The 25,929-nt window shown below is 36.1% G+C and overlaps 1 protein-coding gene across 2 annotated transcripts in view; it reads left to right on the top strand.

Moving 5' to 3' along the window:
- Positions 1-25,929, top strand: part of LOC150095567 (histone acetyltransferase KAT6B-like) — a 243,785-nt gene that overhangs the window by 178,276 nt on the left and 39,580 nt on the right. For both annotated transcript variants that reach the window (XM_090409990.1, XM_090409991.1), the window contains exon 4: positions 4,434-4,515. In XM_090409990.1, coding sequence (XP_090266116.1) covers positions 4,434-4,515 — 82 coding nt within the window. The remainder of the gene's footprint in view (positions 1-4,433; positions 4,516-25,929) is intronic.

The raw sequence follows: 25,929 nt of genomic DNA, 5'->3' as shown, positions 1-25,929 counted from the left end.
AAAATGCCATAGGATGGTAGCTTCGTAAGGAAGGACACGATGCCAGACTTGATCAAATGCCTTGAACATTTCAAGAGCAACCACTTGAGTTTCTCTAAACTTTCCCATGGCTTTCTTCCAAAGGTGAGTGAGATAAGCAAAGAGGTCTATTGTGGAATGAGAATTGCAGAATCTAAATTGATGATCATTAAATAGCTAGTGGGTTTCCAATTAGTAAAGCAGTTTGCCGTTGATATTTTTTATTATTTTTTGAGATATTGAGGTCAAAATAATGGGCCGATAGTTTATTGGCTGATTCTATCTCCTTTTTTTTTTTTATTTGTTTTTATTTTTTGGGAATATGATGAACAAAAACTTGCTTCCAGGTTCGTTGGGATAGATGCCAGATGATACAGGATAGGTGTGAGTTCTGGAGCACAAGCTTTTAGTACAACTGGAAGAATGCCACCAGGGCCACTTATTGGTAACAAGGCTACCAAGAATTTTTCTGATGTCCTTCACAGTAGACATACTGTGAATAGTTTGTGGAATGGTAGGAGGAGTTCTTCCTTGGTTGTCTATTTGAGAGCTGGAAGAAAAAGCTGATGCCAGAAGGTTTTTCTTTAGAAGATTTTGCCATTGTACCATCAAGATGTGTGAGAGAGGTGGAAACACAGAAGGACAGAAGTTGCATCCCATAGCCTTGACAAGTGACCAGAAGGCACAACTGCAATTAGGACAGGAAATAAGTTTAGTGCACTTGGCCCTTACAAAGTCTGCTTTGGAGTTGTTGATTTTTTTTTTTTTTTCAGTTGTTACAATCTGTAATGTAGGCTTAGCGAGCGGCTGGAGTTCTTCACTGGAGCCATTGGCTATATGTTGAATTTTTTTGTTTGTACAGCTTTGGCACTATTGTTGGAGAAAACCAGAGTGTGAATAAAGGTTAAGAATTTTGATTATTGTGGGGAATAAAAGTACTCATCCTGGGATATTCTATTATTAGATCAGATCAGCAGCAATAATCAGACCATGGAAACGATGTGTAAAAGTCCCATTTGGGGCTTGTAGTGTCACAGGATATGAGACTGTGAATGACTGGGAGAAGACTAATCTGTAGCAAAGGAGACATGGACAAGGTTATGGTCAGACTTGCCAAATTAGCATCAGTGGTGTATTTGGAGGAGGAGCTAATTAAGAAAAGATCCAAGATGTTGGGAGAGTGAAGAGGATTGTCTGGAATTCTGGTGGGTTGATGGACAATTTAGGTTAGATCATTGCTGATAACAATGATTATCTCACTGTTGGGTTAGTTAGATTGTATGTGATTAGCTTTCAGAGATAGGTAGTCAAACAGGTCAGTGAAATCATCAGAGTTTGGAGAACAGTAAAGGCATCAAATGAAAGCAATTAAAGTGAGGTAGGGAGATCTTGAGCCAGAGCAAATCATGTAAAGGAGATTTAAGGTTCGATAACCTTTGGCGTGGGATATCAGACCTGACAAAAAGCACAGGTAACACCCTTCTTGCAAAAGGTATCAAAGAAAATGTGGTTAGGGAAGTTGAGATGAGACATTATGGGATTCTGCATTATTTCAACAGTGGTATCACTTCTGGGTCTAGCTTCTGCTGATGTGACCTCAAAGGCTGAAACCTGTCTGGGTAGTGGCTCTTTCTATAATGCATAAGCATTATACATGTCCATAAGGATATGTGCAATGCATTATGGGATAATAAGGTAATTGATGTGAAGTCATTAGCCTGTATACACAAGTAGCTGAGTCATGAAGTGACTTCATTCACAAACTTTGTTTGCTTATGCTTGGATAAAGGATGAAACCAAGAACATAATTTCTTGGCATCTTTAATTGATGTTTTCAGTGCTTCTTCCTATTTTCATTGTCTTTGTCCTTTAATTGCTGATTTTCATACAAAATTTATTACAACAGTTCTTCAATTTAGTCAGGGAATCCTGCAGACTTGTACTAGACTTATTTAGGAGGATATCATCAACTACATAAAATAAAAAGCTGAGTTGAATACCTCCAATTTTGAAATCGGGTTTAATATCATTTTCCTTCATAATGTGATCCATATAGTTGATGAATAAATGGAGATAATGTACATCCTTGTCTCGCATCTGATTTAACATCAATCCTGTACCACCTTCAAATTCTAACTGCTGACTTACAAGTCAAATAAAGTATTGCTTGATATAATGTCCCATTGACACCATATAACTGTAGCATTTTTTTTTTAGTAACTTGATGCTAGTGTCATATGCCTTTTCCAGATCTATGAAAGTTAAATACAGATCCTTGTAATATTCCCATGATTTCTCAACTATTTGTTATTTCCCTTTTTATAAATGGGTACTATGGGAGCTCTACTCCAATCATCTGGAATTCGACCATCTGTCGAGACCAACTGAATTATGCAGTGCAGCCACAGTAAAACTTTTATATCTCCATACTTGAGAATTTTTGATTGAATATCATCTACACCCGTTGCCTTTCCACATTTTAGGTTTTTTTATGGCTTTTTTTTCTACTTCAAGTATTCATATGTATTCCTGATTGTATGCCTCTTGAGTGGTTTTTCTACCACTATGATGTCACTGCTTGTTTCATTTAACTATCTGTTGAAATAATTACTCCATACATTAAGAATATCTTTATCTCTGGTGTTCATTGTTTTCAAGCAGTGACATGTTGTCACTGCTTGTTTCATTTAGTAGTAATTTTGTTTAAAAAGTAATTTTCAGGATTTTTTTTTTCTTTCTAAATGTAAATAGTCTCTTCTGTTATGTGTAAACCAGAATGTATATTATAACGCACGCACACACACACAGTCATCCTTAGTGATGTATGCAACTTATGACTACTTGCACTTACAACAGCTATGCCATTAACACATCCACTAAACACCACCTCATTCCTGTAACCCCATGGACCAAAGCGTCATTTTGCTGCCTGCAAGACATATTATTTAAGAAATACTTTTCCTTTGTTATTACTGCTAATGGAAAAATTCTCAGACCTTTGTAAGGAATATATCTTGAACAAAGATTGTAGATGTAGCATGAAGCAATGCAACAACAAAGTGTATGAATGGTGTATTTGAAAAGGGTTGAAAATGTATGGTCATGCATTCACAAGATTCAGCAAAAACAGTCTTACAAGATACTGCTGATAGCTAAGAAGTTTATGTGAAGATGTATTGCATTTGATAAAAGCTGTGGGAGCAGATCTCTTAAATGAAGATGTTATAAAGCCAGAAGCAGAAAAAATTGCAAACAGGGAGGGAAGCAAAGTGTGTGCACATGCACACGCAAGAGAGAGAGAGAGAGAGAGAGACAAAAGCAGCAGAACAAGAAGCCGAGCCTGAGAAAGTTTACAGTGAAGAAAATTGGCAGGAGCATTTGCCTCTGTTAATAAGGCAGTTTGGTTGTTTGAGTAAATGGACCCCAACATAGAGAAATTTAGTAACATATACAGGATGATGCAAGCTGTAATTGCTTGCCACAGAGAAATTTATGCAGAAAAGAAACTCTGCTAATGTACTAACTTTTAAAAAGTCCACTCCTGATATCACCTCATCCCTTGAAGATGAGTTCAGACTTTAGTGATGTATGTGACTTACATAATTTATGCATCTGGTGAAACATCCTCGGAATGGTTAGATGTTGAAAGGTTTTCCACTTGGTTATACTATAAATTAAAGATATCAAGAAATTATGTACTTGGTTTAATCCTTTATCCAAGTGTAAGCAAACAAAGTTTGCACCTGAAATAATTTCACGAGTTGCCCCAGTCCTGAAAATATATTCAGGTGCAAACTTTGTTTGCTTACACTTGGATAAAGGATTAAACCAAGTATATAATTTCTTGGTATCTTTAATTTATCATCCTCAGAATGCTTTATTACAATTCCTGAATTTGAAGAATTTGTTGTTGATAACCTAGCCTTCCCTGCCTCTTCTAATGAATTGTTCAATTAATAAAGCAACAACTTTGAAGAATTACTCTTGCTCCATGCTTTATTTTACTCTGGTAAGTGCACAGAAGCATTGTACATTCATGTTTCATTATTTATTATAGCACAGTACTGTATATAATTTTATGTAAAAATTTGTTTATAGTGAAATAATACAATATATAAAGAGTAAAATTAGTTAAAACATTGCAAAAAAAGATATAACAAAACAAAATATATAACATAACAAAAAAATAAATTCTTGCATTTGGGCATGTTAAGTGTTTACATATGGCTGTAAGGCTGATGTTAACAAAAACAGCTTTATGGTTCATATATGAACCACAAGGCTGATTTACAACCTACAACATCATTGTCAGAATAGAATCTTGTAAGTCAAGGACTGATTACATACACATGTTATGTTATATTGTGCTATGTCATATAATCAGCTGAACTGCTTATTTTGTTTATTTTTATTAGGACTGCATGCTATTTTGTGATGCCTGTGATAAGGGATATCACATGAGTTGTCACACTCCTCAAGTAACAAAGAAACCAACAGGTAAAATTCTGCTTTTTTCTCATATGTTAATTCTATGCATACAGTTATGGGTAAATTGTTTGTTGAGAGAATTAAATTCCATTTAACTTCATTTTTATTTATTATATTAATTTAATAGAAATACTGAAAAATTGAAAATGATGTAGGGAGGTGATCCCTCTTTCATAGTGATAAGCTAAGTTCATTCTTATATAAATAATAAGATTCTACTTAACTGTTGATTGACTAGTTGCTGACTGCTTGCCAACAAGGAAGGCCCTTGCTAATATTTACAATTCACAAAAATGGGTGGCATAATGATTGCTTTTCAGTCAAGAACAAAACTTATCAGATAAAATTTTATGTGATTTTATTATGCATTATATGCTGGCTTTGGGAATTTAATATATATGAGTGGTAGGATGTCGTAATTTGTCAGTGATTAACGTGGATGGATAGATATATGGTTACACCTCAGTTTTTTTTTTTGTTTGTTTTTTTTCTAAGTGTGAGAAAGTTTTATTGATACTCTAGTGCATTTTACATTACGAAGAGTTATTGGTGAAGGATATTTTAATCTTCATGCTCTGTTGTATTAATGGCTGATTAATACATTTCTTTCCAAGATAGCAAACAGTAAATACAAAACAAGGACTTTTGTTTGTTGCTGAATTATATCAACCACAATGATAGCTTTTGCGTAAGACATTTCTTGCAATATTAATTTTGAAATATGCCTTGTTTTACCAATTTAGCATTGCTTGTGTCACCTCAAAAATATATAGCTGAAAGGAGAGAAGGGTGTTCAACAGATAAAGATCGTGATTTCCTAGCACAAAAATTAATATTATGAATAGCTTGAAAGAACTTTTTAATTTAACCCATCATGATTATTGTGAAGGGACTGTACTTTGAAAAATCTTCCCCTCTCCAGAAGTAAGGCATTCAGTATTTAAAGATTCTAATTAACAGTTAGATGAAGTTCACTTAAGGATCAAAGATAATGGGAGGAGACCTCCATGTAGCTCGTAAGTAATGTGGAGACCTTATTGTGGCTTCTGACTTGGCATCCAGTGCTTCTCATCACTATCCATTACTAGGTATCACTTTGGTTTTAGGACTGAACCAACCAAATTATATCATATTATTTTTTGGCTGAAACTACATACATATTATGATGGTAAAACACAATTGAAGATTTTGTCACTTAGGAATGATTCTAGTTGACAAGGATCTTAGGTACTTTCCAATCACAGATGCGAGACCCATGGCTGGCAATGTGCCAAGAAGAGTCAATTCATGTTGAAGGAGAAGAAAGGAATAAGGCATGTACGAATTTGTCACCAACACACAAAATCACGTGCTTTATATGTACAATTTTCCAACTGTTGTACAAGCAAATTAGTTGTCACTTTATAAACTAGTATTTTCATTAAAGGAAAGCTAATTTTTTGACGTATAATAATAAACACTCATTCCACAAAATGCATTGATTATCCTATTATCAGAATGGATTCGCCTTCTGCCATGTGCAGAAGTGTCAAGGGGTCTCGCATCTGTGGTCACACAGTAAATAGCAAAAGTCAACTACTGGAATGGGAATTAGAGAATGCCAAATAAAAATAATGTATTACCAAGACTAAGATAATCAAAACAGGCAAAATTTTCTAAATAATAAATTGTAAATAATAAATAAATATTTATTATTTATTATAAATAATAAATAATAATTTGTGGAATATAAGATTTATTCCATCATTAGAAATTGGTCAAGAAGGACATAGCAATATATATTCAACATTAAACATGAAGATAAAATGTCTCGAGTGGAGCCAATTCAAATTGGGAAAATGAACAGTGGTCTTCAGATAGGAGGATCATCTAGTAGGGAAATATTAGAAAATATTCCAGGTCATTAGAGAGTACAGGTAATGTAAAGGAAAAGCTGATTTTTTGTTGGAAACAGTAACAGATTAGGAAATAAATCCCAGTCATATAGAAGTGATTCAGGAAAGTTTGGAGTAAAGGGAGGACTAATAATAATAATGATGGCAATTATTATATTGCCAGAGATCTCCAAGAAATCGTAGACTCATCAGGAGAGGCCACACATCACCCACACCAGCTGTCATACCTTTCCTTGAATTCATTCATGCTATCTGTGCTCACTACTTCTAAAGGTTATCCATTCCAATCATAGATTGCTCTATGAGAGTTATGAGATAATTCTCATCTCTTTCTTGACTGCATTCATTCACAACTTCCATGGATGCTGCCCTCTAATCCTCTTCTCCCACTGTCCATAAAATTAAAAATTCCATCTATTTGTATCATATATGATCCTTTCAGAAGTTTGTAGATCTGTATTATGCTTCACTTATATTGTGTGTCACTCCAATCCAAACTGTAGTAACACACAATCATCTTTTCATTGTAATCACTTTTATTATTAAGCATATTCATATCATTAATATAGTTATATGACTCAATTTCTCTTATGCACACATTCTCACCCTTCGTCCCATCCTAACCCCGACTCTCCGTACTAGGTCTCATACTAATAAATAACTTCTCTAGACTTCTGATACCAAATGCATTCAGGCATATACCATTCTTTCTACACAACTTGCGCATCTAATTGTTTGCCATTGTAGCCTTTGAGTGAATTTGTTATAATGGTGTTTGCTGTTTTGAAAGTCAACTGTATATGCATGCCGTTAATAAGTGGCTGAGATCAAATTGTTTAACAAAAGATACCTCCCTCCAAAATTGCAAAGTAAAGTTTGAAATTTTGGAGTTATCTTTATGTATAGGAGAATCCTTTCTCTCTTTGAACTTCTCCTACACTGGAGAAGTTCAAAGAGAGAAAGTCATCTATCATGATTAGTGAGCAACTAGAAAGAAAGCTGGCTGCTCAGTTACAGAGGGCAGACCAAAGGATGGAAATTTACTGAAAGTCTTCTGCAATGCTAGACATGATCTAATGCTCTGGAAATGTCAGGAGCCAGCATGTTTCTCCATACCTTTCCATAGCACGTGTCCAGTGGGGAATGTAAGCTGAGAGATCTGCCATTGATATAGAGTGGCAGACTGGTGGTCATTGCTTAATCATGAAGTTGATCATTGTAGACATTCTCCATTATTTTGGAAAGGACTGAGGTAAGGTTGAAGTATAGGATGGCAGACTTAAATTTATCTTTCTCTTTTGAAATAAGTTAGATACATGCTTATTTCCATGTATTGGAATAAATGCAAGTATAAAATAGTGTAGTATAAAAGAGTATAGTACAGGTGTTAGTTCAGGAGTACATCTATAAGTACAACTGGGAAGGGGAGAGGAGAGATAGCATCACGATCAGAAGACTAGCTGCCTTTTTTGGCATCTATTGCCAAAAAAAGGCAGCTAGTCTTCTGATCGTTTGTTCAAGACATCAGGTTTACTGTTTCTTGTATGGCATGTATGGTAGGTGTAAGAATTCAAGCTTAGCATCTTCGGTTATCCATGCTCGAATTCTTATAAGAAGATTCTTGTGTTCAAAAGTACACTATCTGATCAAAAGTATTCAGACACCCCTCTGAAATTCATAAACTGACGTCTAGATGTCACTATGACATCGCTTACCAGTATGAAAGGAGGCAAGGAGCTGTGTGTTTTTCAGTGATAAAAAGTACGAGCAGAATAGGTAGGTCAAGGGAGCTCAGTTCTGTTTTTTAAGAAACTTGTGACATGAAGTTATCAACACATTAGCATAAGAAGTTTATTTAACCTCCCTACCGGCCAATGTGGATGAAAGAGTGACACCAAAATGCACTTCTTATCCATGTTATTCAATGGGTTTTAGAGCTTCGTATCCAGATTTATCTGGAAGTCTATAGACGTCATAGCCAGTTTGAGGGTTAATATATTGCCAGATATTTCAGTTTGAAAATAACAAACTATTGTCAGTGGCTTGACAGGAAACGGTCTTTTACAAGGTAGAATACAAACAATTGATCATTCAAAATTAGAACGAGCTGCATGAAGTTACATCACTAATCATGGTACATTTCTTCAGTGAAATGATAAACATAAGAGTGCAGAAATAAATTACATGTATAAGTGCACAGTGTCATACAAAAAACTTAATTTATGAAATCATATTAAAGATATCATTAGACAGATGTAGTATCTAGAAGGTATTAAAAAAATATATATATTAATGTGTTATTCAGATCAAACTTTCTGAAATGACTGCATATCTTTGTCAAAAATATGGGAAAGTTTGAACTGAATAACACAATTAATATAATAAAGTTAGGACATTGAAGTAAGGTCTCAGCACTCTCTTAGAATAGGCGTTCGAATTTATATCGGCATCTGTGTAGAAGGCAAGTTTTAGACACTAGAGAATGTTGTGGTTTGTCTCTATTCCATGTTGCACCAATCCAGACTTATCAGATTTGTTGTGAAGAATATGAAATTGATGTTCTTGTATTCTTTTTTTTATAGAGCATTCAGTTTGTCCAAAGTAAGAAAGATGGCAGTCACGTGGAACCTGGTATATATCAGGAAGAGACATAGTAAAGCATTTATCTTTAGATGATGGGAAATAGGTGGATATTTTATTGATAGGAATATAAGTAACCGTTAGATCATATTTCTTCAGAATTCTTGAAATTGGTTCTGAAATTCCGGAGGTATATGGGATTGGAACTCGACGTATAGATTCTTTGTTGTTTTGGTTTGGCTTGTAGGATTCAAACAGATGTTATGTGGTCCTTTCGAAGAAACTATTTAACTTCACGTAATGTTTGATAGTAGAAAGTTCTTTCTGTAACTGCTGGGGAGTTGAACAATTAGTTCTTGCTCATCGAATTAAATGTTTAATGATTCCTGTCTTTTGAGAAGGATGATGAGCAGATTGCTTGAGAATGTAATGTCCAGTAAAAGTAGGTTTTCTGTAAACAGATGTAGTTAAATTATCTGATGCTGAGTAGAAGAGAAGGATGTCTAAAAAGGATAATTTATTATCTTTTTCAATTTTCATGGTGAACTTGATATGAGGGTGTAAAGTATCGATTTTGGCTAAAAATGAAGGTAAGGAATCTGTTGTGAGGCCACACTGTAAAAATGCAATCTATATATCTAACCCAGAATGAACGATGGATATATAGATGAAAAAAGGATGTTTTCTATTTGCTTGTAGAATTTGTTTTGACACATGAAATATCTGGAGTGCATTACGAATCCGATGTTACGATATCTTGTGAGAAGATGTCAGTAAGTAATTCTAAAGTCTCTTGGAGAGGTACATTTGTGAATAGAGATTCTACATCAAAGCTCACCATAAGATCAGTAGGTTGTAAGGAGACATTTTTTATTTTATTTAAGAAATCGGAAGAGTTTTCAAAAAAAAGAGCAAGATTTGCCTATATATGATTTCAATAAGTTCGCTAGATATTTGGCTATGTAGTAAATAGGTGAATCAATACAGTCTACAATAGGATACAGAGGAATGTCTGTCTTGTGGATTTTTGGTAGACCAGAAGTTGCATCCACACTACTTAAAACCAAGCTTCCCCCATCTAACATATCTCCGTCTGAAAAGAAAGCTCTACATTCCCTAAGAAGCAACAGTCACCTTGTTATCACTAAAGCAGACAAGGGAAAAGCGACAGTAATTATGGATTCTTCAAATTACAGAAGAAAAATTTCTCTTTTGCTATGAGATCGCTCAACATATCAAGAACTAGATCATGACCCCACTAACAGGCAACTGAAGAAATTAAATTTCCTTCTAGATGAAGTTGCAAGTTTAGATGCAGACACCATAGAAAAGTTAAAAATTCATTTTGCAAGACCTCCTTATTTTTTATGGTCTACCAAAAAATCTACAAGACAGGCATTCCTCTGCATCCTATTGTAGACTGTATTGATTCACCTACTTACTGCATAGCCAAATATCTAGCAAACTTATTGAAATCATATATAGGCAAATCTCGCTCTATTTTGAAAAACTCTTCCGATTTCTTAAATAAAATAAAAAATGTCTCTGTACAACCTACTGATCTTATGGTGAGCTTTGATGTAGAATCTCTATTCACAAATGTACCTCTCCAAAAGACTTTAGAATTACTTACTGACATCTTCCTACAAGATATCGTAAAATTATTCGGATTCATAATGCACTCCGGATATTTCGTGTGTCAAAACAAATTCTACAAACAAACAGAAGGAACTGCCATGGGAAGTCCACTTTCCCCTGCTCTAGCCAACTTTTATTTGATTCGGAGAGCTAGAACTAAGTGTTCAACTCCCCAGCAGTTACAGAAAGAACTTTCTACTATCAAAATTACATGAAGTTAAATGGTTTCTCCGAAAGGACCACACAACATCTGTTCGAATCCTACAAGCCAAACCAAAACAACAAAGAATCTATACGTTGAGTTCCAATCACATATATCTCTGGAATTTCAGAACCAATTTCAAGAATTCTGAAGAAATATGATCTAACAGCTACTTATATTCCTATCAATAAAATATCCACCTATTTCCCATCGTCTAAAGATAAACGCTCTACTATGTCTCTTCCTGGTGTATACCAAGTTCCACGTGACTGCCATCTTTCTTACTTTGGACAAACCGGACGCTCTATAGAAAAAAGAATACAAGAACATCAATTTCATATTCTTCACAACAAATCTGATAAGTCTGGATTGGTCCAACACGGAATAGAGACAAACCACAACATTCTGTACTGTCTAAAATTTGTCTTCTACGCAGATGCCAATATAAATTCGAACACCTATTCAAAGAGAGTGCTGAGACCTTACTTCAGCACCCTAACTTGAACTGAAATGACATATCCTTGTCAAAAATATGCGAAAGTTTGATCCGAATAACACATTAATATATATTTTTTAATACCTTCTAGATACTACATCTGTCTAATTATATCTTTCACATGATTTCATAAATTAAGCTTTTTGTATGACATTGTGAAACTTCTTCTTCCTAACATGGAATTTAGGCCAAGTGGCCTGTTCCGGTCTCATGCCATCTCTTTCTTGGTCTTCTGATTCTTCTTTTTTCCACTTATTTTGTATCTGTATAATATTTTTGGTAGTCTGCTGTTGTCCATTCGATTTAAATGTTCTAGCCATTTTTGTTTATACTGTCTTACGTAGTAATTAATTGGTTTTATTTTCAGGGATTGTAAGATTTATTCATTTGTTTCATGGTCCCACGTGGTATGTCCAGCTGTTTTTCCGAGGAACTTCATTTCTGCTGTTTTATTGTTTGTAAAACTTATACATGTAATTTATTTCTGCACTCTTTATGTTTGCATTTCTTCAGTGAAATGATATTGTGATTAGCGATGTTACATCACGTGGCTCGTTCTAATTTTGAATGATCAATTGTTTGTATTCTACCTTGTAAAAGACTGTTTCCTGTCAAGCCACTGACGATAGTTTATTTTCAAACTGAAATATCTGGCAATATGTTAAATAATCTTCTTGTGCTAACACATTGATAATTCTTAAGGGAGCTCAGTGACTTTGAATGTGGACTAGTTATTGGTTGTTACATCAGTAAGAAATCTGTCGGAGACATTTCAACACTCCTCAAGTTGCCCAAGTCAACAGTTGGTGACGTGATTGTGAAGTGGAAATGTGAAGACATAACCACAACAAACCATGGTCAGGTAGGTCACATTTAATGACAGACAGGGACCATTGAGCGTCGAAGAAGGTGGTTCATGGAAATCGCCAGACATCGAGTGAAACAATCGCCCGGGAGTTCCACACACAGTGCTACTAACTGTCCAGCCAGCACCATGACTGTGTGTCGAGAGTTAAGAGGAATGGGGTTCCATGGTCGAGCATCTGCCCATAAACCAATCATTTCTCCTGTGAACTCTAAGTGACACCACTACAATGACAACTGGAAACATGTGATTCTGAGTGATGAATTACGCTTTACTGTGTGGCAAATGCCTGGAGAACGATTCCTGCAAGCATGTGTAGTGCCAGCAGTTAAATTTGGAGGAGGTGGCATTACAGTGGTAATGCCACCTCCTCCAAAGTTTTTCATGGAATGGACTTTGCTCTCTCGTAACACTGCATGAAAATCTAAATGCGGAAGGATACAAGGACATTTTGACCCGTTGCATACTGTCTATGGTAGAAGATCAATTCAGTGATGACTATTGTCTGTATCAATGTGACAGTGCTACCTGCCATAAAGCAAGGTCTGTGAGGAAATGGTTTGTTGACAGTATCAGAAATGGACTGGTGGGCCCAGAGCCATGACCTGAATCCCAGAGAACACCTTTGGGATGAATTAGAACGCTGACCTCATATAGCAGAATTAAAAACTTTAAGCTCCAGACCCCAACGACCCATATCACGAACTGCTCTTGCTACAACTTTTCAGAAAAAATGGGCTGCCATTCCTCCAGAGACTTTCTGACACCTGGTAGGTAGCATGTCTCCCCGGCAGAGTTAGAGCTGTCATAGAAGCAAAGGGTGGACCCCCCCCCCCCCCCATATTAATGTTCACTACTGGAAAGTGTATCTCAGGGAAAGTCTGATTACAGTTTCGAGTATAAGCTTAAAATGCATTAAGAAAATAAATCAAAATATTTAACTATTGACTTACTTTCAGCCTTTCACGTAACATGCACACCCATATGTAAATCAGCAGTAGTAATCTACTTATGCAGTCATGATGACAGGGACCAAATGGAGCATGCACAAAAATCGTACCCAATTTATCATGTGTATTGTTAGAGAGAGGGAAATATTAACTTCACACAACCTTAAAAGGGAGAGGAGGAAGGAAAGAAGGGAGAAAGAGAAAAGAGGGAAAAGATAGGGACCATGGAAGGAGAAAGGAGTGTGAAACTTTGGGAGAAGAAAATTGGAAGAAGGGAAGAAATCAAATGGAAAGAAGAAACTGTGAAATTTTTCTCATTCTATCAGGCAAAAAAGTCCCAATGATTATTGCCGTGAGTGACTAATATGGATATGCCAAAAAAAAATCTGGCAGTTATTGAAATTTCCTTTGGTTTAATTCCAGCAGCTGCTTTTTATTTGAAGTAGATACTGAGAACTCATAAGAAACAAAGAACTTGCCAGTTAGTGATTAAGTGAACTCCCTCCCTTGTCATGCAAGGTTTGAAACTAGGTAGGTGATAATACATTTGTGTTCTTTATTCTTTTTTTCCATGTGTAAAAGAACAGATGGTATAGCAGAATTAAAAACTTTGTATGCTGATGTAGGTTATATTCTTATGTCGTAATCAAAATTTAAAAGCATGTACCATATGCATTAGACAAGCATTTGGTTGTTAGCTACAGTAAAGACATGTTAATCATAATTTCATTGCTTGTTAAATTACTCAAGTATCATACTTGTTATTATGTAACACCTCCAAAGACTCATTGCAGGAGGGCTCTCTACATCCACACTTTCTAATCCTCTATCTATAACACAGTGACATTATTACCATATGCACTCTACACCACTTAATGTTGTATTGTTGAATGCTGAAGTTGCTGGGAAGCTGTGCTGAATATTGTGTTGTATAAAGCCAGGTCAATAATGCCGAGTAATTTAAGGTTGAGACAGTTATTATTTTCTAAGGTTGAATTTACTAATTTCTAATGTTGTTGTGTTTTGTTAAGTATCGTAATTCTATAATTATTCATTTCTGCAACATATATATATTAGTTATTATTAAATTATAGTATTGTTTAGAGAAACTGAATTTTTTCTGAAGTCTAAACAAAGGTTACACTCATGCTTTTCTATTTGTCCAAAGAGAAAACCTTTTTATATCAAACAGGAAACGGATCTGTTTCCCTAACTACTCAGCTCAAACTAAGTTTTGACCCCCCTTTTTTTTTTATAACAGTAGGATAAGGGGTGATTTGCTTTGTCATCTATGCATAGGGTTGTAGGAGATTGATGCTGAAAGGGGGAGGGGAGAAACAAGTGAAAACACAGGCCAACAGGCTTCTGCAAGGGACCAGAAGACGACTGCCTTTTGAACAGGAGATGAGTTTTCTACTGCTGCTGGCTTTTTTCCAAGTTTAATTTGGATTTGCAAATAGTTGTTTTGCATCAGTTGTGTGCTTTGATGTAGGGTGAGCATGAAGCTGATATTCTTGTTTTAGGCCATCTGCAGTATACTGATTTTTTTTCATGATTTGCATTGGTATGCCTGTTGTTAAACTGCGGTTTTGTAAGTGTGTAGGAATTTTGGAGTGGAGAATGAAAGCCTTTATGCCAATGAAAACAGAATTTTTGTAACTCACAGAAAATCCAAGTGTTTGGATCAGAAGAGTGGAAGCAGTATTCAGACCATGGAAAAGAAAAGAAGTTCCTACATGCTATACTACTAAGCACACTTGTAGTATTCAAGGACATGAAGTTTGAGAGGGTTGTGGGAAAGGAAACTCGCACAAGGTTATTATAGTCTGAGTTACTGAGAGAAGAGTAGTCAAGAAACTACTAGTTAAGAAAAAAAATCAAGGGTATTGGGAGAGTGAGGGGGAGTGGGAGAGAAGTATCGGTATTACAATTGGTATACATATGATTTGCATTGTTGTTTTTTTTTATAGCAGATACTTCTACATTTCTTCAAGCTTACTCTGTGGAATTAGAAAAGAGAAGCCAGTTGGTGTTGTCAACACTGAGATCACCTAGCAAGAAGACTGCACTATTTGAATAATTGAATTTCAAAAAGGCATAGGTGTGCTACCTTAGTGGTGCTAAAGATCATACAGAATGTAATTTGGACAGTTAAAGTTGTTGTAACTGCAGTTTAGGTTTCTTTCCAAAATAGAAGGTCTAGTCTAGGTGTCTGTATGTGATGTCATTTATGTTAGTGTTTATGCAACAGATGCTGATGTAAAAGTGATTTTTTTTTTTTTTGGGTAGTGCTTTTGGTATTTTTTATATTTTGGGTTAGAATATTGTGTTTGCTTATATAATTTTTGTTGGGGTTAGTATTTGAAGAAGGTTTTTATTAATTAATTGCAGTAACACTATGATTTACTTCATGCCTGCTTTTGAGTTTCTCCACTGCTTGCAAGTGATATAGATTGGTAACAATTTTGTGGAAAAGGTTCTCATTAATGCTACATTTCCATAATTCTTTCTCTATGCTACATCTATTTTGATTAGTAGGTGAAGAGTTTGTTCTTAAGAAACCTCCATAAAAGAAATCAGGGAGGTTTAAATGAGGACTGGAAAGTGACCGTGAATGAACATATTATGCAATCTGAAAGTGTTTCACAGTGAAAGTCAGAAATATTTCTGGCAATGTATGATAGATTTCCATCTTGCATGAACAACTGTGCATCCATGTTTAAATCCTTTGTCCACAAATAAGGTGGAAATTTCATTTTTCAGCATGTTCAGATATCATTGTGTTCATACTTTCTTCAAGAAATCTGCATATCATCTTATGATTTGGGAGATGAGAAAAGATAGAGAAAGAAAGCTACATTGTAATTTTTTCATCATGAAAAAGTTCCTTGCACTGGATGAAGTTTTTCAGTTACCCAAAATCAGAATTTTTTTTTTTTTCCTGACATCATTACATATAAATATATGCTTCATCTGTAAACCATGTGTTATGCAGTATTTTTAGATTTGTGTCAATAGTGCTGTGCAAATTCAAAAAGGGGGGGGGTAGCAAAATCCAAATTTAAAGGAACAAATGAAGATCCATCTTTTACATTTCTTGGACTGATGCATCTGAAATTGGCAACTGCTGACTTGCACTTCAGCAGTTGCCAATCTCTCCTGTCAAGTCTCTTATCTCCTGTCAGTTAAAACAGTTCAATGCAGCAAGGAATTGAAACAAAAGCATACAAGAAATCATGCAACTGCTATTATGAGCTGTGACCTCTTTTCTTCATACCAGTTGCCAGTGAGAGTAAGATGTATCATGTTGCCAATGATTCATGGACTCCCTCAAGGACTCACTTTAGTGAGCATGGGAGTGGCAAACCTGAGGTACCTGATGCTGGACCATGCCTTACTTCATGTAATATACATCTGTATATTATCTGTAGACTGGTTCCCCCCCCTTTCTTTCTTTTCTTCTTGCTCCTTCCAATCAATGCTATTAGAGTATTCAAGAGCTAGGGGTGAATCTTTCCTGTTTTGCTATTTCATTTTGCCTTATGCAGTGGGAATCTGCCTTAGTTTGTTCCCCAATTCACCCTAGTAGGATGAATTGGGGAACAAAACTTCCCAGATATGTGGAGAGATGGCCTCTGCAACTCTACTTCATTTTCGGTTGCAATAACTTCAATCCAAAATGCTAATATGTTTGTGCCTTATAATACATCTCATGCTGCATTGGTTGTTGTGCAAAAGAAATCAGAGCCACATTCACAACTTAGGCAAAGGGTCCTGTTTCAGAAGTATATACAGTCTCCAACAAAAGTCAGTGATATTCTGAATGAGGAATATGGAAGGTATAGGATTAATCTTAGAGGGGGAATTTTGCATAGGCACATGGAATGTGTGGGGTCTACAGATGGTTCCTTTGATATTGTCTGTAAAGAGATAGAGAGGTATAAAACTGGCATCATGGGAAATTACAGAGACCTGATAGAATGGAGAGGGTCACTTCGAAAGGTAGGATAGTAAACTAGTTGTTATTCAGGAGGTGAATCAAAGCATCATGGGGTAGCTGCGATACTGAAAACAGTACAAGCAGGAACTCTTCTTGGTTATAACCCCATTAATGACAGGATACTTTGTATTAGACTTAAGGCTCATCCTACCAATATGTCAGTTGTGATAGTTTATGCACCACACACACCGATAGGCCTGATGAAGAGAGTGAAGGAATTCATTGAAAACTCAGATTCTTTTGGACTGCCTAACAAGGAGGGATGTCCCCTAAGATGTAAGGTACATCTTAGGGGACTTTAATGCAAAAATGGAAAAAGAGTATGAGAGTTAGGCCTGAGTGTGACATGTTTGGTATAGATGAATGTAACACCTGTGATGAAAGACTGTTGGATTTTCCCATGCTAACAGATTAGTTATTACCGGTTTTTTTTTTTTTTTTTTTTTTTATAATGAAACCTGTGGTGCGTTCATAATTAGAAGAAACACACGTATGAACCGCAGTGAAAATTATTTAATTGTAAATATTTCATCCTAAGTATCTTAGGACATCATCAGTACAGTATTTAAACAAAAATTAGGAATAACATACAGTTAGGGCGCATGATTACAATAGAATCTCATGAAAACGTGCATAACGTGCTAAAGTAGTACAAAAAAAAAAAAAAAAAAAGTTAATTATTTAACACAGTACTGCAAATAAGTCATCGAAATTTGGCTAAGATATGTCGATGATATTTGCAGTATGGAATCATCCCAAACCTGAATTACAACTGTTTCTAGATAAAATTAACCTTCTTCATCATTGCATCAATTTTAAGTTAGAAAAAGAATCTCCACAGGGTATCTCTTTTTTGGATTTACACATCAAAAGAAAAGAAGACGGTTCCATCGCCACTTCCGTCTTTCGCAAGCCTACATTCTCAGGTCGCTACATTCACAATTCTTCTGCTCATCATCCATCTCAGAAATCTGGCATTATTAAACCACTAGTTTCCAGAGCACACAAATTCGGCTCCTCTGAAGAATCTTTAAACCAGGAATTAGAAGTTATCAAAAATACAGCCATCCTAAATGAATATAATCCCAAAACAACTCAAAAAATCATCAGTCACTTCTGCATACATCAAACCAGACAGGAAGCAGTGCATAGGATTCCCATACCTTACGTTAAAGGCATCTCAGAACGTCTTTCTAAAATTATGAAGAAATACAATTTTGCCACTACTTACAAACCTATCAACCAAATTTACAACTTATTACCTTCTCCTAAGGACAAATTTTCACCCTTGATGTTACCTGGTGTTTATGAGATTCCATGCTCATGCAAATTATCTTACTTTGGACAGACAGGTAGGTCTGTTCAGAAACGCATCTCGGAACATCAAGACCACATTCGTCTTCTTAAACCGCAGAAATCTGGCCTCTCTCAACACGGAATTGAAAATCCAAACCATAGGATCCATTGGGAAAAGGCTAAACTTTTACATAGATTTATATTTAAACATGAACGTTTATACAAAGAAAGTTCTGAAGCCCTACTACATAGACCAAACCTAAACCGAAACGACGTCCTTACTATTCCTAAAGTATGGGAAATTATCATACAAAACTGTGTTAAATAATTAACGTTTTTTTTTTTTTTTTTTTGTACTACTTTAGCACGTTATGCACGTTTTCATGAGACTCTATTGTAATCATGCGCCCTAACTGTATGTTATCCCTAATTTTTGTTTAAATACTGTACTGATGATGTATTAAGATACTTAGGATGAAATATTTACAATTAAATAATTTTCACTGTGGTTTATACGTGTGTTTCTTCTAATTAGTTATTACCATTATTACCAATACCTGCTTCCAGAAACAAACATGATTCACTTACACTTGGACATCTAGCATTGATAGGTTAAGGTATCAGATTGATTACATCCTGGCAGTAGTGTTGCTAGAGCTTTTGCCGCCCCTCTCAATACACACCAAAAATATTACAAAAATTCAAAATGACGTATAGGGTAAGGTTCAAAGTGCTGCCCAGGGTGGATCCCCCACCCCCTAGCTACGCCACTGCATCCTGGCATCTCCAGGATGCAGATGTGCATACTTTTCCTGGAGCACACTGTGGTACAAACCATCAGCCAGTAAGAGTCGAATAAGACTAAGACTCCAAAACTTTCCAAGTCAGAAACTATCCACTACACTGGATGTCAGAGTAATTCCTAGTGTGTTCACAGAAGAAAACTAACTCTGGTGGATAATTTTTTGGAGATTAGGAGGAGAACTCACTCGAAATGCTTTAGGAAGGAGTCACTGTTATAATACAGGATACAGCCAAGAGGTAATTTGACCCAATAAGAAGACCAAGAGATCCATGGATATCAGATTCAACATGAGATCTTATTGAAAGGAAAAGTTTTATACTAATAAATGTGAAGAGATAAAGTTCCAGATGAGGAGGCACAATTATAAAGGGATGCTTCATTTAGTTTGTGACCTAAAGCCCAAGTTTAAGCCCATATTGAATATCATCAAAGTCAGGAATGGAAACTAATAACAGAAATGGAAATCAAAAACAGATGGAAAGAATACTGTGAGGAACTGTACAACAGAGTAGATAAAGAAAATTTGGATTTATCACCAAGAAAGTTTCGATTTGGAACCTCCTCCACTTAGGCAATGAGGTTGAAAGAGCAGTTAAACAGCTTATTCCGTGTTACAAATGGAATTCCAGCAGAGATAATTAAAGCTGTAGGGGTTGGAGGGATAAGAGTGTTTCATAGACTGATTACAAGGATATGGGAGACAGGATCATGGCCTAGAGACTGGAAGAAGTCAGATTTCATACCACTACATAAGAAGGAAGATATGAATGATTGCAAGAACTATAGAACTATTAGCTTAATATCTCATGCAAGCAAGATTTTATTAAAGATCATTCTAAATAAGATTGAGGCCCAAAGTCGAGGCAGAGATGGCCAAGGAACAAGCAGGTTTTAGGAAAGGTAAGGGTACCAGAGATCAGATCCTTTGCCTTAGAAAAGTACAAAGAATTTAGACTTCCTATGGTAATATGTTTCATAGACTACTCTAAAGCTTTTGACTGTGGGTAGTAATGAAAATAATGAGTTTTCCTCAATTACAAGTTATCTATCAGGCTGATAGCTAACTTGTATAGTGTCTTAATGGAGAAAGAATTGAGGAAGTCAGCAAGTTTGAGTACCTGGGCTATGTGAAAAATTGCTGCTCAGAAGACATCGGAAGAATATTAGGAATGGCTAAAACAACAGTCAGAGACTTCTGGAAGGATAGATCTATCTCCATGGAAACAAAGTTAAGGATTTTGGATGCAGTTGTTTTTCAAACAGTGACTTATGGATGTGAGACTTGGAACCTAAAGAAGTCTGATAGGAAAAGGATAGCTGACTGAAAGGTGGACAAATGGATGTTTGCTAGAAAGGGTCAGTAGAACTTTAAGACTTCTTAAGGATATTGACAGAAGAAAGTTGAAATACTTTGGACATATTGGAAGGATAACTTCTCAAAACAGTAATAGAAGGTAAAGTTCCTGGAAAAAAGAGGAATGGATAGACAATCATTGAGATGGATGGATAGTGTGTCTGGAGTGACTGATCTTCAGGGAGCTGAAGCCTCCAGAAAAGCATACAACAGGGCCACATGTTGAAGACTGGTATGGGACATCACCGAGCATCTCTGTTGATGTCCAATAAACAGATAGGTGAAATGATTCATGTAGTTGCCTTTGCACTCTGTACGTGCGCATGCACACACACACTTTGCATTCATTATGTGACGAAACTATAGATATGTCAGTTATGATGCCATGATTGGTACAGACCTCAATGACTGCTCAATAGAAGTAATATTCAAAAAATTTTAATTTCAGTGGAAATTGAAATGTAGTGTCAAGGTGCATTAATATTATTTTCTCCAGAGCCTTGAAAAGCCCTGAATTGTCTCTTATTCTGTTTTATTTGCTGCATCATTAACAAATGCCACTGACATAAACAACATATGGTAGTGTATGGTTTTCTCATAAATAGATGTGATACATTGAATCCACAATATCAAACTGAAAGGCAACTGTTTCTTCATAAGCAGCAGTTTACATTTGACTTTAGCTTTAGTAATAGTATCATTTCTACCTTGTTTCATTCCATTACTCTCACTATTTATGCAAGCATAGAACATTGAGTTTTGTTTATTTCAGCTTATTCCAGTATTCCCAATATTTATACAAGCACTTGATAATAAAGAATACAAAACAAGTGATCACCAACTCATTTTGAAGCCCAGACACACCTTAGCAGCTGGAAACCATATGTAGTAATTTTATCTAAAAAACAACATAGAACTAAATTTACTATTAGTGAATGGTGTAGAAATCTGTTCTGAGCAGATTCTGCTGTAACTAAAATATGAATTATTTAGTTACTGTGTAATAATATAGAAATGGTCATAAAAAATTAGAAAAAAAATTGTTATAACTGAGATTGACTGTCTCTTCCACAACAATTAGCATTATGGCTTAGAAAGAGGCACTCCAAGTGCAGCAAGTCTCAGTATAGATAACTGTGTAAACACAAAAAAGGGAAAAAAACAACAATGAAATTACATAAATAAGTAGTAGTAATACCATGCTTAAAGAACTGCATTCCAAGTGAAGCATATGTCAAAATTTTCACTCTTTTAGAGGATGAGACTTTGCGGTTCAGTAGCAAAGTGCATAATGCAATCTTTCTTTATTATGCTTGTTATGCAGAAAAGAAATGATAATAGACTGTATCATTTACATTTTGTTATTCGCAGTTTGTTATTTCTCAGATCAGTGAATCAAGACATCTCATTCCAGATATTCCTTTTGCGTGCATGCGTGTGTGTGTGTGTGTGTGTGTGTTTTAAAAAACCTCTAAACAAGTATTATAGAAATTATTTTTCAGCTGTCACTAACTAAAGAAACCAACTCTGATTCTTACTGAATATACTTAAGGCTTTTATCCATGAAAAGAAACTAACTTAACTCCAAAAATAACCAATAAGTTGAAATGTATTTCAATGAAAGCAAAAAACTACCATTTATAACAGCCTTGCAGATACTCTGTATATTTAGTTTTTTAAATATTCTGGAATATTAAGAGAATGTAGAGCATTAACATGCTGCATGTTCATTTTATTCACCAAAATATAAATGAAGAAAACAAATTCATTGTCATTGCCAGTGGTGGTCTCATTAACTATATTACATATATTTAATATCATGCATATAGTATATAATATAGGTAATGTTTTAATATACCAACCTAATGGGAATGTTGTTATCATATTATCTTTTATTTTTCATACACATGATGTAAACAAGGGTGGTCTGAAAAGTTCTTAGCCTCAACCATAGATGGCAACACTGTTGGCAAGATTTTTTTTTCTAAGTTGGTACATCTGTCATGAGCATCCATGTGAAATTGCAAGTCATTCTATCAACTAGTTTGTTTTATACAGCTGTCTGAAGCAAAAATGTTGTCTGTATCCCTTGAAGTGGATAAAATTGATTATCGTGTAGTTATAAAATTCTTTGTAAAAGAAGATTTAACGCCAAAAGAAATTCATTCAAAGTGCATAAAAGTTTATGGGCACTCTTCTCCTTCGTTTTCGACAATTAAGAAACGGACTGTTGAGTTTAAATATGACCGTACCAGCCTTGAAGATGATCCGTGTGAAGGACATCCAAAAAAGTGTAACAACACCAGAAATCATTGATCAAGTGCACAATATGGTATTGAATGACTGGTGAGTCAAAGTGCATGAAATTGCTGAGACTATAAGCATTTCAAAAGAATGTGTAGGATATATTTTGCATGAAGAATTGCAAATGAAATAGCTTTGCGCAAGATGGGTGCCACGCTTGCTCACAGCAGATCAAAAGCGTACTTGCATTAAAATCTCTGAACAGTGCTTGGAGTGTAAAGAATAAAGTGTTTGAAGAATAAAACTGATTTTGTGCATCGATTTATTACTGTGGATGAGACTTGGATTCACCATTACACAATAGAATCCAAACAGCAGTCAAAACCGGTTGTTCCGTGCCAAAGAAGGCAAAGTCTGTTTCATCAGCAGGAAAGGTCATGGCATCGGTGTTTTGGGATGCTAAAGGCATTTTGTTTATTAATTATCTTGAAAAGGGTAAAACAATAACTGGGGAATATTATTCTGATCTTTTAACCAGACTAGATGAAAAAATTCGGGAGAAAGGCCCAGTTTGCCGAAGGAAAAAAAATCATCCTTCATTAGGACAATGCATCTGCCCACAAAGGTGTTTTGGCAATGGGAAAATTAAGGGATCTGCACTATGAATTGTTGGAACATCCATCCTATTCCCCAGGTTTGGTTCCCTCTGACTTCTATCTCTTCCCAAAACTAAAACTCTTCCTCGCTGGTCAGCATTTTTCTTCGAATCAAGAGGTGATTGCAGCTGTAGAGGGTATTTTGCAGATCTTACCGAGAACCACTACAGGGAAGGGATAATGGCATTCGAGCATTGCTGGAATTAATGTATTAGTCTTAAGGGAGATTATGTTGAAAAATAAAAATAATTTTGAAATTATAAATTTGTTTTTTCATTGTTAGACCAAGAAATTTTCAGACCACCCTTGTATATACATTTATGAACACCTTCTTACTTATATTATTATTTCGGGCAACTCCAAGGAGTCGAGAGACTCATCGAGGGAGGCCCTAACATCATGTCAAGAACAACTATTCGACATTGACACAGTATCTATCATACCTCACCTTGAACTCATGCACGGTCATAACACCCACAACAGACTATGGCAGCTTATTCCACTCATTCACGACTCTACAAGTAAAAAATCTAGCTATAATACCCTTGCTAACCACATTCTTGCCCAGCTTCCATGTATGGCCCCTAGTTATCCCACCACCAGTCCTATTCTCAAAAATATCTTCCGGATTAATCCTATAGAAACCCTTCAGTAATTTGAATGCTTCAATCATATCACCCCTTTTCCGCCTATCAACCAATTTTTGCAACCCACAAATCTCCAACCTGTTCTCATAAGGTTCATTCCACAGACCTACTATCATCTTGGTCACTCGTCTCTGGATCCTCTCCACTTCCTCCAAATCAAGAAGAAACTCTGGCACCCATATCTGGGCACAGTAGTCTAGATGGGGTCTTATCAAGGCTCGATATAGAGGAACAATAACTTGTTTGTCTCTGCTTGTTAAAGTATTTTTCAGCAACCAAGTGATTTGATGAGCTGATTTAGCCACTTTTGCAATGTGCCCCCCCCCCCCCCAAACTTCAACTCCCTATCCGCCAACACTCCTAAATCCCTGGCCTCATCAATCTCCTGGAGGACATTATGTTGGAGGTTTAATGGACTTTTTACAGCACTCACAAAGAATTAAAATAGAATTTAATACTTCCTATATTTCGTCCTAGTCACTAGGACATCTACGGGGATTACAAAGACAATTAATGTAACATGCACACAAAAACTTACAATACTAAGCCCAACCACGTGGGTGACAATAAAGTCCTATCTAGGTGGAGCGCCCTCTAAGGGCAGTTGTAGGTGGCCTGGAATGTAAGGTGGGACCTCTGGCGATGACTGTTTCCCAAATCTTCGGAAGCTTAATGCAACCGTATTTGTTAAGATTTGGTTGGTTTTTGAGAGCTGCTGCTGCTTCTAAGAAAAGTCTCTCTTTCTTGAATTTGCTGTGGTGGAGCATGGTGGTTTTTTTCCATGATACTCTGTGGGTGGTGTCCAAAACATGGTCAGCCAAGCCTGAATGGCCATAGTTGTGTTTAACGATGTACGACTTGTGTTCCTCTAGGCGGATGGATGCTGATCTGCCTGTCTGTCTAAAGTACGCAAGCTTACAGGAACAGGGTACTTTGTAAACTCCAGGCAGAGAGAGAGGAGGGAGCTGATCTTTCGTAGAACGGATAAGGGTAGCCAGTTTGCGGTAGGGCTTATATGCTGTGTGTAGGTTATACTTTTTTAGTATCTTAGCTATTTTTTCCGAAGTGCCACGGATGTAGGGTATGGTGATGGCATTTTTAAATTCTTGTTGATGAGAGGGACGGGGAATGGGGGAGGAATTGATTATTTTTTTGATACTGTGTTCACTGTAGCCATTGGAGAGGAAAGTTCTGTGTATGTGGTTAAGCTCAGTAGTGAGGGCGGTTCCACTGGAACAAAGATTGTGGGCTCTCTTGGTAAGGGTTTTAATGATGCCATATTGTTGTGAGGGGTGGTGGTGGGAGAGTTTGTGAATGTATCTGCCTGTGTGTGTGGGTTTTCTGTATACAGTGAAGGCAAGTGTATCATTAGGCAGGCGCGTGAGTAAGGTGTCTAGGAAGGGTAAACAATTGTTCTTTTCCTTTTCCATAGTAAACTGGATTCTTGGATGTAGGCTATTGAGATGACCAAGGAAGGAATCTAACGTGTCTGGGCCATGAGGCCAAATAGAGAACACATCATCTACATATCTTAGCCAGATAGAAGGTTTGAGTGGGGCTGAGTCTATGGCTCGTTTTTTTTCGCTGAGTCTATGACTCAGCCCCACTCAAACCTTCTATCTGGCTAAGATATGTAGATGATGTGTTCTCTATTTGGCCTCATGGCCCAGACACGTTAGATTCCTTCCTTGGTCATCTCAATAGCCTACATCCAAGAATCCAGTTTACTATGGAAAAGGAAAAGAACAATTGTTTACCCTTCCTAGACACCTTAGTCACGCGCCTGCCTAATGAT

Source organism: Typopeltis vanoorti, chromosome 20 (assembly GCF_054136105.1).
Source record: "Typopeltis vanoorti isolate ZY-2024b chromosome 20, IOZ_Tvanoo_1.0, whole genome shotgun sequence".
NCBI classification, from domain to species: Eukaryota; Metazoa; Arthropoda; class Arachnida; order Uropygi; family Thelyphonidae; genus Typopeltis; species Typopeltis vanoorti.
This window is presented reverse-complemented; position numbering and strand designations above follow the sequence as displayed.